General features: G+C 52.5%; 1 protein-coding gene across 1 annotated transcript; it reads left to right on the top strand.

Moving 5' to 3' along the window:
- The first annotated feature begins 4647 nt into the window (after window positions 1–4647).
- Window positions 4648–11046, top strand: LOC125627803 (adhesion G protein-coupled receptor E3-like). Its single transcript, XM_075121785.1, has 8 exons — window positions 4648–4782; window positions 5918–6022; window positions 6735–6912; window positions 7420–7557; window positions 8239–8426; window positions 9087–9257; window positions 9425–9619; window positions 11032–11046. The coding sequence occupies exons 1-8, from the start codon at window positions 4648–4650 to the stop codon at window positions 11044–11046; spliced, it is 1125 nt and encodes a 374-aa protein (XP_074977886.1).
- Window positions 11047–12935: the final 1889 nt, after the last annotated feature.

The following is a 12935-nucleotide window of genomic DNA, read 5'->3' as shown; positions in this document are numbered from 1 at the left end:
ATCACGACGCCCGTACAATAGCCTTGCAATCCCCCACAGTCCCCTTTTTGGGTCTGGGCCCCCATGGTTTCCACGCCATGAAATCTGAGATTTAAATATCTGAAATATCTGAAATTTACACTTTTTAAAAATCCTCTGACCTTGAAATTGACCAGAACAGACCGTGAATTTGGTAAGGCCCTAGTCAGGAGATATTTGGCAAGTAATAATTCTGAGGCCAATTGTATATTGTTTTAAAAAATCACCCTGCAGGTTATGTTGGAAGCATGAAAGTGGGGTCTGGTGGCAGCAGAGTTGGACTGGGGGTCAGGAGATCTGGGTTCCAATCCTGGCTCTGTTGCAGAGTAACCCTCTGCATTGGTCTCCCCATCAATAAAATGGGTATAATAACATTGACCTCCTTTACGAAGCATTTTGAGATCTGCTGATGAAGACCAGGGTACATTATATGTATTAGACCTCTTTGACTTGAACCACTATCACTGCTTCAGAGGAAGGTGTAAGGAGCCCCTAGGTGGACACGTCTATACCAGCACTGTTGGGCTGATGGATGCATTTGAGGAGGCAGCTGTCAGTAGTGTTGAGCTGAACACCATTCTGCTTTGAGATCCTGAATACGCCAATGACATTGTCCTGTTGGCCCAGTTCAGTGAATCACTGCAGCCAATGGCAAGCTGGTCAGGCAAGAAGCTGCATGCATTGGTCCGGCTATTAACCCAGATAAAATGAAATCCCAGGCATTAGCATCTAACAGCCTCCAGCTCCAAATTACAAGCGACTCAATGTTCACCTGTCTGGACTGTTAAATATTTGGGCAACATCATAGAATCATAGAATATTAGGGTTGGAAGAGACCTCAGGAGGTCAACCCCTGCTCAAAGCAGGACCAATCCCCAACTAAATCATCCAAGCCAGGGCTTCTTCAAGCTGGGCCTTCAAAACCCTCAGGAAGGAGATTCCACCACCTGCCTAGGGAACCCATTCCAGTGCTTCACCACCCTCCTGGTGAAATAGTGTTTCCTAATATCCAGCCTAGACCTCCCTCTCTGAAACTTGAGACCATTGCTTCTTTTTCTGTCATCTGCCACAACTGAGACCAGCCGAGCTCCAGCCTCTCTGGAAACCCCCCTGGACAGCCCTGGTAGATGCTTCAAAGATGTGGGTGCCCAAGCTCATATCGCAGCAGCAGCCGTGTTTCAGGTCATTCAGGATTCTCTGTGGGACCATCATGACATCAGGCTTGCTATGAAGCTGTGGACCTACAGAACCACAGTTCTACAGACTCTGTCATCTGGAAGTGAAATGTTTGTGGTGAGGAAGGCTGAAGGACACTGGACTGGTGCTGTCGATTCTCCTGATGTTGTCATTGTCTCCGTCAGGTGTTTCATATCAAGTGGCAGGAGAAGATCAGAAATGAGGACATTAAAAGCTGAACTCAGCAATCGCTTCCATCAGCACTGGTTTGGGATCAGCAGCTTTCCTGGCCGGAAGTATTATAAGACGAACGAATTCCAAAGCATGCTACCAAGAAATGCTGCTAAAGAGCCAGCAATCGTGTGGGTGTGAAAAGCTTACGCTTGCCAGTGATGGACATAAAAGGAGTATGCAATCAGACCAATACCACCCTAAGTATCTTGCCAGAGATCGACCTGGGTGGCGCTCACTTTGCAGGGGCCATGTCCCTTTGGGATTAGCCATTAATTCAAATCAAATAGACTTAAGGTGGACAATTCTGAAAGGTGGGGACATTTCTGACTCCAGGCAACTAGTGATTGGTTTGTGCCCTGAAGAAGAACGGCAGAGACGTAGAGCATTTATGTTTATTTTTTTATCCTGTCTAACGTAACTGGTTATTTTTATGCTGAAAATACATAGGGCCTGATTCTTAGTTACATGAAGTTCCCTTTATTTCAGTGCAAAGGGCCCTGTTTGAAAATCATAATCAGGCCCTTCACCCTCGGTCTCACTGACATCCAGTGGCAGTGAGTTCGCCTGGCTAATTCTGTGCTGTGTACACTTTGGTGCCATGTTTGTGGCAATGCCTGGAATGTGCCAGGTGCTTTCCACCAGCAGCAGCTTCCTCCAGCCAGTTGCTTTCCAGAGACACAAGAAAGGATGGTCCTTGCCCTGAGAAACTCGCAGGCTAAGGATGGACAGAGAAGCAGGGACCAGGAAAGGGGAACAGCCAAACCACCAAATGCCAATCAGCAGATTCACTTGAGGCAGCCCATCAGAGAGGGACTGAAGTGTGTACAGGGTTGGAGCCTATGGGATTGGCTATGGGAGGTCGTACCGTGCATCGGTGCCTTCCTGGGTGGGGGGACGCAGCAGTGGCTGTATCAGCTGAGACAAGCCAGGACATGAGCCGATCAGGAGGCGTGGGACAATTGTACAAGGGGCAGATAAGACTGAGGACACAGAACGAGCGGTGGAGTTACTGGACAAGGGCAGACAAGGACGGGGACGGGGGTGGGGTGAGGGGCATGGATGATTGTACGAGAGCAAACAAAACCAGGATCACAAACGGCGCAGGGGCTGTGGTGACCGGGGGTTATGAAGTTCAGCCAGGGATAAGCAGGGAGCCTCACTGTGCCTGGGTGTCTGGGATTTGCCTCCTGTGGGGCTCCATGGTTTGGTTCCAGCAGCCTTTGCACAGAGTTTCCTCAATTTAAACATGAGGGTCATTTCTGAGGTGCTTCCTCATTCTAGTTAATTTCCCTCTTCCTAGTCCCAGAGCTAGTTCTGGGCACAGTTCCATTACTGAGTGTGTGGAAGCTTATTACATAGGGCCAGATCCTCAGCTGGTGTAAATGGGTGTATTGACACCAGTAGAGTGATGCCGATTTTCACAGCTGGGGATCTGGCCCCATCGACTCCAATGGAATGATGCTGTTTTACACCAGGGGGAGATCAGGCCCCTAGTTGTCCCTCTTACGCCTTTTCTACATTATACTGCTAAGAACCAAACTGTGAATTTAAATTGCCTTTGTTATCCTAGGTGAGCCCCTCATGTGGATCCTCTTAGTCCAGCGTCAGAGTGACCTTTATTCAGTTTATCTGATGTCACCTTGGAAGGGGTTTAGGCTAAACAGAGTAAGTTTGTCCACATGTGGGGTTAGATGAAGACCTGTGTCGCTGCATTGTGACAACACAGCCCTTCGTCAGTGGCTCTTCTACAGTGGCTTCTTCAACCAGCTCCCAGCCTGGGTCGTGCTCCCCACAGATGTCTTTGTTTGTTTGTGTGGAGTGTTCCACTGGGCCCTGCAGGGGGTGCTTTGCATGTCTGGGGTCAGTGCTGGGGGAGGGGAGGGATACATACACGTCTATATATCTTGAGGATGAAGGGCCAGAAATTTAGGTGGTATAAATTAGTGTAATTCCACATGCTTTCGTGGAGCTCCACAGATTTATAGCAGCTGATGACGAAGCCGATGATTTTTACTGGCTATGAGAACATAAAAATGGAAGGGAATAATTGCATTTCTACAGTGTTAACTTGTGATCATGAACCTAACCCCCTTGGACCTTCACGACATCTGCTCAGAACAGCTCTGCCGGCTCTTACTCAGGCAGGGATTGGGGAGTTTACACTTGTCTCCAAGCAGCCACTCAAATGAGGAATATCTGGATCCAATGTCGTGTTAAAAGAACAGACTTTTTTGGCAAGACAATCTAATGGCCCCCCTGATTAATGACCCCCCCATACACAATGCCAGCATCACTCCACCAGCTCCCGGCAAACTGAAAGTCAAATAAATGTTTGTAGCCACTGGGAATATGTTGTTCATTTGCCTTACTTCCTCCTTCGGCACCTCTTGAAAAACTCCCCTCTGCTCACCACAATCCAGACAGAACGGCCACCAGTAAACACCTGAGAAAGGGAAATTAACTGGGCAAAAATTGACTTTATATGGCCCATGAGTGTGTGCACTGTTTTCTGAATAGAAGATGGATGCATGATGTGCCAGGTCATGAATGTGGAAACTTTGTAAGATATCTCACAAGATCCAGCAGGTCTAAGAGAATGGAGAGATATAGAGGACATTTTTGAATGGCAGTTTGGCATAGGGAGGCCACTTGTCTGGTTTCACGCCAGATGGTCCTCTTTTTGGCAGGTTTGTCTCCCATCTGGTAGTGGTAAAAACTGGGGGTGATTTCTCCAGTAGCAGACAGGAGACCCCATTTTGGAGAGTGCACTTCTCTGCCCCACCAGTATGACTTTGTACACCTGCTCCATCCAAGGTCAGGCCAGTAGAAGCGGGACACTCTCGAAAATGGCATCCCCCATGCAGTGTGACCTTGCACACACCATGCGGACGAAGTCACGCTGGCAGGGGCGAGGCAATGCAGGCAGGGGTGGGCTCATGCCATTCGCAGAAGTGCCAGGATATCTGGTATTCCAGAAACGTGTGAGTAGCCAGTGGCCCAACCTGTAAGAAAATCAAGCTTGGTTGCACAGAGGTCTCCAACTGTCCAAGGAAGACAGCTGATCATTGCTGGAGATTCAATACTCCAAAAATTGAAAGAATGTTCTGCAAGGGATAGGAGGAAAACAGGACCAGGCACTGCCCTCCCAGAACCAAGACACAAGGTATCGCTCTAAGATTGGACAGCCTTCAGAAGTCGACAGATAAGGATCCATTGGTGATGGTTCATATCGGCATTGCTGTCATTGCGCCGCGGGATATCTCACAGATAGTAGATGACTTCTGGGCCCTTGGAAATGTGCTGAAGATGAAGAATGTCCGAGCCATCTTTGAAAAAATCCTTCCTGTCCCACGAGTAAAGGAAGACAGAACCCATAAAATTATGGAAGTGATCTGCTGGCTAGGTAAGTGATAGAGGGTTTTGGTTTTGTAGAACAGTGGTCCACCTTCTGTGGGGAGAGGGGGCTGTATAGTGTAGATGGCCTCCACCTCAGTAGAAGGGTGGCCACTCCTCTCGGTGACACGCTGGCTAGAGTTGGTTTGAGATGGGGTATATTTGGCCTGCTAGGGCCCTGTAGTCTTCCTGCAACCTACTTCCCCCCAGCTCCAAGAAACAGTGGTCTGAGAGGAGAAGAGCAGCAAAGGTGAGTCCTCCAAGCTTGCCTAGATTGGAGTCTTTGGAGCAGCCATTTTGGAAACCACAGAGACCTGGTCCTCCAAGGGCTAGAAGGGTGAGCAGCATCCAGTCAGGGACCAGCTGGCCCAGAAAAAAAGGAGTTCCTGGCCTTAGTAGTTCAGTTCCAGGCTGAAACCAGTGGAAGTGAGCAGTGTGTGGCTGCTGTGCATAGGGTCCCTGCTTTCGAACCCGGAGTAGTGGGCAGACCCGGGTTCCCCTACCGGCCACACGTAAAGTGGCATAAATCCCAAGAATGGGATTGGGCTTATTTGGGAGCCCAAACAAAGGGCTCAACTGAAAAGGCTGAACTGGGCTAAAGACCCTAGGAAGGGCAAAGAGACTGGTTATTTTTCGGACTCTTTAATACCCTGAAAGGGGTTCATTTGGACTTCCTTACTTGGCTGGAGGGCCAAGCTACTGTAGATCAGCCAAGATCTGTCAGCGGTCTGCAGGGGGCACTGAAAGCTAGGAAAAGGACTGTGGTACCACATCCCGCCACTCAGAGGCGCTCAAGAGGTTAGTGCCCCTTTAGAGGGCTAAACTAATAGCAAAAGGGGAGGGTAAAAAGAGGGAAGATATGAGCACAGCACAAAATCAAGAGGTTGACAACAAAATTAATCATGGAACCAAGGAACATGAAAAGAGGAATTCTTGAATTGCCTATAGACCAGTGCCAGGAGCCTCGGTAACAAACGAGGAATTGGAATTGCTCATTTACTAGCATAAATTGGATCACAGATGGTATTACTGACACCAATGTCAGTCGCCCTTCAGCCCCTGCAGAGCTCACCCCCTGCCCTGGGTCTCTCTGCAGGTAAAGCGGAGCAGCGGAAACAGCAGTTGTTGCAATTTCTTTAATTCGACCTTAGAGATTCTGACGTCCACGTGTGGAGACGGGAGTGCGACGTTATCGCTGGAGGTGAGAGGCCCCGTCTCTTGAATGTGCTCTGCGGGCTACTGCCCCTGAGTGTGCCCCAGAGCCCTGCGAGCTGCTGTGCCGGGTTAGGAGTCTCACTGGGGGGCGGGGAGACATGTAGATCCTCTTCAGAAAAGACCTGTGCCCTCCACGGCTGTGGGGCGGGGGGTGCACCCTCTAGTGGTGTTTGTCTGTGTCTGCGTGTACATGCCCTCCAGGGGGGTGAGAGCACGTTTGTGTTTGTCCACCCACATGCGCCCTCTAGTGCTCAGACCTGTTGTTGTTGATCAGAGGTGCTATACTGCTAACGCTTAATGGGGATCCTCCTTCAGCTCATCTGTCATGACCTGAGTTTTTCAGGCAGCAGGATCTGGGCTCTATCCTGCCCTGCCAGACATTTCTGAGCAGCTGCTGGACGAAGCACAGAGACAGCCTAGGAAGCCATCGGCTTGTGACAATGTTGTTCCCTGGCATCTGTAATGGAGGGATGGGGGAGAGGAGTGAAGAAGGAATGACAAAGGGTTCTAGCCCCAGTTGGCCTCAGGTCCCAGTGGGGCCCTGAGTCAGCCTCAGTGGACCCCCTTTGTAAAGGGCTCCCCCTCTGAGAGTATTGCTGCCCCTTGAACTGGGAGAGGCTGTGATGCCCGATGTCCCTTGGGAATACATATATACCCCGGACTCCTCATTCCCAGGCCTTTTCCTTTCCTGTCCCCAGGATGCGACTCGCTCTTTCAACTCCCTCCTGAAGAGCACCTCCCTCTGGGAGGTCAGAGACAAGCAGGAGGTGGGGTGGGCCGTGACGGTCCTGCTGCAGAGCGTGGAACTGGCCGCACTGGCCGCTGCGCTCCGGTCCCCGGAGAGGACAACACAGAACGTGACGACAGAGTCTCTGGGTGAGGGGGGACGTGTGGCTCTCAGCGCCACCTGCTGGCTGCTGTGAGACACGGGGTTGTACACTGTGCCCCAAATCCACTGGAAGTTAGCGCCTGTATACCGCTGTGGATGTGAGCCTGTGTTCAGTACCGACAGAGAACAGCACTTCCCCTGCACCAGGAAATAGAACCCGGCCCCCCCAGTAACAGCAATGCCCGAGAAGGGTTGAAATGTAATATTTGGCATTCCACCACGAGGGGCCGCCACGCTGAGCCAGGCACCTACCTCCACCCCCACTACTCCCCCAGGAGACACAGACAGAATGGGGGGAGGGGATATGGGGGGATGATCAATGGAACTCATGGGGGGGCTCCAAACTTCCCCCTCCCACAGTGCGGAAGAGCCCTGAAGCCCCCCAGCTCCAAGTGGAGGGGGAGGGGGATGGATCTGGCCCAGAATGGACAGATTCCCAGTGAAGGGGTTTCACAGCGAGGGGCTCTGTCATTCCTCACCCCCACCCCCCACAGCTATCCAGACGCGGCTCGTCACTGGGGACTGCAGCCGGGACAGCGAGGTCTTCACGCTGAGAGCTCACAACGACACGATGGGAGTGCACTGTGATACAGTCACCGGGGCAGCCACACACGGTACCATCCTGGGCATGGTGACACCCACGGCCCAAACCACGGCACAGAGCAGTTCCCGGGCAATGAACCCCAGTCTGGGTTCCCCCGTTCCTCCCTCCCTCCCCATGGATCCCCAGGCCGGGCCCTGGCCTCTGTCTCCAGCCCTGGAGTTCTCCTTGCTGGCTGACCAGTGGTTCTCAGGCTGTGGCCCATGAAGCTGACACCTTCCTTCCTGGCCGTCCCACAGCTTGAGCCCCAAGCAGTGAGCAGTTGGGGGCACAGAGGGGAGACGACTTATGAGAGGGGCTCTGGTATGAAGTGGGCTCAGCGAATGGAAAGGGCAGGGACGCCCTAGTCTAGCTAGACTCCCAAACGGAGATATGGGGAACTAGGGTAATGTGTACCCCTACCCTCAGCTGCCATATTCAGGGCCCCGAATGCTCCAGCACCAGGGGAAGCTCATCCCTGGCCAGCCCCTCTCCTGCTCTCACTGAGAAAAACTGAATCTTCATCTCTGCATCCTGCAGCTAGACATTTCCAGCTGGACGTGTTCCTGGAGGCTCCGAGGGAGGAGGTAGCACGGTCCAGTGGCTAAATCTTAAGAGTTGTGGCCAGGATCCTGGGTTCCATTCCCAGATCTGCCACAGACTCACTGTGAGCCCTGGGCACCTGGCCGGCTCATTCTTCGCCATAACGTCTCCAGCTCCCTAACGACTCCATCATCCTGGACTCCATCCTGGACCCTGGACTCCATCATCAGTGCGAGACATCTCAGCGAGGGAAATCTACCTGCTGGTGGGAAGCCGGAGAAGAGTCATCTCAACTCCAGGGTGGTGAGCGGGGCCGTCGGAGACGGGAGACCCATTAACCTCTCCAGACCCGCAAACCTCACCCTGCGCCACAAACAGGTGCATGGAGGAAGATCCCCTTGCTTTACTCCATATCTGGGCCTCTAGAGGGGCATATACAAGGCACAATCTCCTGTCTGGCATTTGGACCGTGCTGCCTTTCTGGCTCCCGATGGTCCTAAGAAGCAGAGGCCTCCTTAATCCGGACGCGATGGGGCTGTTTGACTAGAGGAGGAGAATAGGGGTCGCACCACGACACACGGCCGTGCAAAGTGCTCTAGGGTAACAGCTCCGCTTAGCTCACCCCTGAGCCGGAATAACTGGACAGCTGCTTTCTACAGATAGTGGAGTTCAGGAAATCAGCATGAAACACTGTGATGTGGTGATGCAGTGGTTAGGGTGCATATGTGTTTGTGTGCACACAGCACTGCCCCCTGCTGGCTGCAGTCAGAAGTCCTCAGCCAATGGCCACGTTCCATTTAGTGCTAACGGCTGGCAAGGATTTATTTCCCGTTCGCTCCAACAGCAGGGTCTGTGCGTTTGGAGCAGCAGGATCTGCGCTCTCTCTCGGCTGTCACCGGGATGGCCCCAGTGGGTGCTGGGGCTGCGTGGGGAGAGCCGTGGAGCTGTAGGTGGCCTCGGGTTTGCTGTAGACATGTGATAACACAAACGATGTTCTGTGGTCCCGTGAGGACGAGGATGATTCTGTTGTGTTTCCAGGACAAAAAACGGGAGGAAGAGGCTCTCTGCGTCTACTGGAAAGTAGTGGCCGAGAGCGGCAGCTGGTCTCCGGACGGCTGCACCGCCGTGCACACGAACAGCACTCACACCACCTGCCGCTGTGACCATCTCTCCAGCTTCGCCGTCCTAATGGCTCCCACCACAGTGACGGTATCTCACCGTGAGACTCGGATCACAGGGCTGGAGCCTGAGCTCCGCGCTTAGCCATGGGCAAAGCTCTCCCAGGAGCGACTGGAGGCTTTGCTGGGGGAAAGGCTGAGTCGGAGCCCAGGGGCTGGGCTGGGGTCACTGGTGATTCTCCCTTTGCTGTGTTACAGGAGAGTTATCCACTGACCGTCGTCACCTACATGGGACTGACCTTCTCCATGCTGTGCCTCCTCCTCGCCATCCTCACCTTCCTCCTTTGCCGCTCCATCCGCAACGTCAGCACCTCCCTCCACCTGCAGCTCTGCCTCTGCCTCTTCCTGGCCGACCTGCTCTTCCTTATTGCGCTGACCCGCACCGGCAGTTGGGTGCAGCCTGATTCCTCCACTCGCTGCAGGGCTGGGGTGTGTGGCTTTCAACCCCTTTATGCTCCCTGGATTCTGGGCTGTGCAGGACACAGGGGGGATTCCCAGGGGGGTGTTTCCACCCTGTTTTGCCCCTTCACACTGGGCACAGTGGTCTGAGTGTCCCCAGTCTCTGGAGTTCAGCCAGTTCTGTCCCTATGTCACAGTCTCCCAGTGCCTCGATTCCTCTCCAACCTGACTTGACTATGGTCATCCAGGGACTCTGTGGCAAGGCTGGGAACAAAACCTGGCTCCCCAGCTCTAACCACTAATCTCTGCTCCCTTGCGAGAGGTGGTCATGGAACCCCCATCCCTAGGACAGTGCATCTCATGCCTTCCAATCGGGGGAGTCTCCTTCTGTTCCCTTCCCTCAGATGTATCATCTAGTCCACTCTCCGCATTAATACCTGTGGAGAGAACATGAAAACGGTTGCTTATCTGTATCTGCGTAGCTGGTACATGGATTCTCCTCTTTCTTCTTCTGCAGGTCACATGCTGCCAATTTTTTTCACCGTCCTTCTGTCCCCGCTGCGCAGCCTGCTCTGATTCTTCAGAACATTGTGCCCGTAGAAGCATCTCCCGACATCTGTCCAGGAAATCTTCAGTATCTTTTATACAACACAGGGTTGATACTTGTTTCTCCAGACCTTGAACCTTCTCTTCCAATATGAAGACCAGCTTGCACTTTGTACAGTCAAAGTTGCTTCTCTCCTGTGGAAGAAAGACAAATATGGCACATCCTGTGCAGGTCACAACAGCTGATCACTCACCATCCATATTACCTTCCTTCTACAAGCTTCCTCAGCTTTTGCAGTAACTACACAGAAAAGCCTGCACGATGAAAGCCTCAGTGGGCTCTCCCCAGTCAAACTCCCTCTTAGCCACTCCGCTGTTCACCGCTCAGCTGGTTTGCAACTGACTGCCTTTTTATAACAGTCAGACCCATCTGGACCAAAGCACTCCCAATTCACACTTTTCAAACAATCAAGCACATGGACAAACTGACAAACTGGCCCCGCAACAGACACTCAGGGTATGTCTACACTACGAAATTAGGTCGAATTTATAGAAGTTGATTTTTAGGAAGAGATTTTATACAGTCGATTGTGCGTTGTCCCCACTAAGCGCATTAAGTCGGCGGAGTGCGTCCACAGTACCGAGGCTAGCATCGACTTTCGGAGCATTGCACTGTGGGTAGCTATCCCACAGTTCCTGCAGTCTCGGAATTCTGGGTTAAGCTCCAAATGCCTGATGGGGCAAAACCATTGTCGCGGGTGGTTTTGGGTACATGTCGTCAGTCGCCCCTCCCTCCGTGAAAGCAACAGCAGACAATCGTTTCGCGCCTTTTTTCCTTGCGGGCGCCATACCGCTTTCAGCAGACGGTGCGGTAGGACTGCTAACCATCGTCATCATCCACCGCTTCCGCTCCCACTCTGCTCTCCTGCTCTCCCGCTGCTATGAATCCACCTCGCAGGTCCTCTATATGACCGTCATCATCCACCACTTCTGCTGCCACTCTGCTCTCCTGATGATCTCACAGGGCCGCTTCCGCTGCAACTCTGCTCGGCTGCTCTTGTCTCGCCATGACACGGCAATTGTCCAGCCCGCTCAGCTGTTGTGTCCTGGCAGCAGACGGTGCAGTAGGTCTCCAAAACTGGTCATCCAATCACCGCTTCCCCTGCAACTCTGCTCTCCTGCTCTCCTGCAGATGCCATACCACGGCAAGCATGGAGCCCGCTCAGATCACCGCGGCAGTTATGAGCATTGTAAACACCTCGCCCATTATCATGCAGTATATGCAGAACCAGAACCTGCAAAAGCAGGCGAGGAGGTGACAACAGCATGGTGAGGAGTGAGATAAGGACATGGACACAGACTTCTCTCTAAGTATGGGCAATTTGGCCATCCTGGTGGCAGTGGGGCATGCTCATGCCGTGGAATGCCGATTCTGGGCCTGGGAAACAAGCACAGACTGGTGGGACCGCACAGTGTCCCATGGAGCTGGATGCTGAAGGTGGAAACTAGTCAAAGGGGACAGAGGAGACAGGGGCAGGGCGGAGAGTGAAACTCCTGGGAATCCTCACAGCATCTCACGTGCACCGCCCAGCCTGGTTCCCCAAAGGATCCTTGGGAAAACACAGGGGACTCCCAGGAAAAGGGATTCTCTCCTGATGAGATCTGCACGGTCACCTGTCCTGATCAGCTTGCCACGCTGGCCAAACAGGAAATGAAATTCAAAAGTTTGCGGGGCTTTTCCTGTCTACCTGGCCAGTGCATCCGAGTTGAGAGTGCTGTCCAGAGCGGTCACAATGGAGCACTGTGGGATAACTCCCAGAGGCCAATACCGTGGAATTGTGTCCACACTAACCCAAATTCGACCCGGCGATGTCGATTTCAGCTCTAATCCCCTCGTTGGGGAGGAGTACAGAAATCGATTTTTAAGAGTCCATTAAGTCGACAAAAATGGCTTTGTTGTGTGGATGGGAGCAGGGTTAAATCGATCTAACGCTGCTAAATTTGACCTCAACTCGTAGTGTAGACCAGGGTTAAGAAACATTTGGGCTCTGACTTGCATCACAGAGGGACTTCGGCTCTGACCCCACCCCCTAGCAGGCTCTGCAAGCCTGAGTCAAACTAACTTCTGTGTGTGGACAGAAGTGGGGCTTGGTCTTAAACCTGAGTCAGAGCGCCAGCTTAGTACATTGTGTAGACATACCATAGGGGTCTATAGGCATAGTAGGCACATGTCTAGGCGTGTCGGCATTCTAGGGGCACCTTACCTCTCTAAAACTGTGTGCAACACGAAGGCCAGCTGCAGGCAGGGGGGCGCTGAAGATGCAGTGCCTAGGGGCGCATAAGGTGTAAATCCAGCCCTGCCCTCCGGGGCTTGAGATGCTGCCATTTTAAAGTTACAAACTGATGCGGAAACACCTCTAAGGTGCCTGAGTCACTTTGATTGTCCCTGCCTTTTAAGGGCAAAGCTTGTAAGTTTTTTCACTGCTGCTTCCATTGTCTGTTGCTTTTCTCACTTGGGTTTGTCATGTGTGAATGAAGGAGTGGATGGTTCACAAGGGATGCCCATTTACAGTCTGAGCGCAGCACTAATTGTTAGCCTGCAGAGAACGTAAGAACATAAGCATGGCCACACTGGGTCAGACCAAAGGTCCATCTAGCCCAGTGTCCTGTCTTCCGAGAGTGGCCATTTCCAGGTGCCCCAGAGGGAATGAACAGAACAGGTCATCATCAAGTGACCCAGGCCCTGTCGTCCATTCCCAGCTTC

Source organism: Caretta caretta, chromosome 20 (assembly GCF_965140235.1).
Source record: "Caretta caretta isolate rCarCar2 chromosome 20, rCarCar1.hap1, whole genome shotgun sequence".
NCBI lineage: Eukaryota > Metazoa > Chordata > Testudines > Cheloniidae > Caretta > Caretta caretta.
Note: the sequence above shows the minus strand (reverse complement) of the source record. Positions and strands in the feature narration are given on the sequence as shown.

Bases quoted from the DNA above. Each gene is read 5' to 3' on its own strand.
- LOC125627803 (XM_075121785.1), top strand. From the start codon at position 4,648: ATGGTTCATATCGGCATTGCTGTCATTGCGCCGCGGGATATCTCACAG. The intron at 8,427-9,086 runs GTGCATGGAGGA...TTGTGTTTCCAG, and splicing joins TCACCCTGCGCCACAAACAG to GACAAAAAACGGGAGGAAGA. The intron at 9,258-9,424 runs GTATCTCACCGT...GCTGTGTTACAG, and splicing joins TGGCTCCCACCACAGTGACG to GAGAGTTATCCACTGACCGT.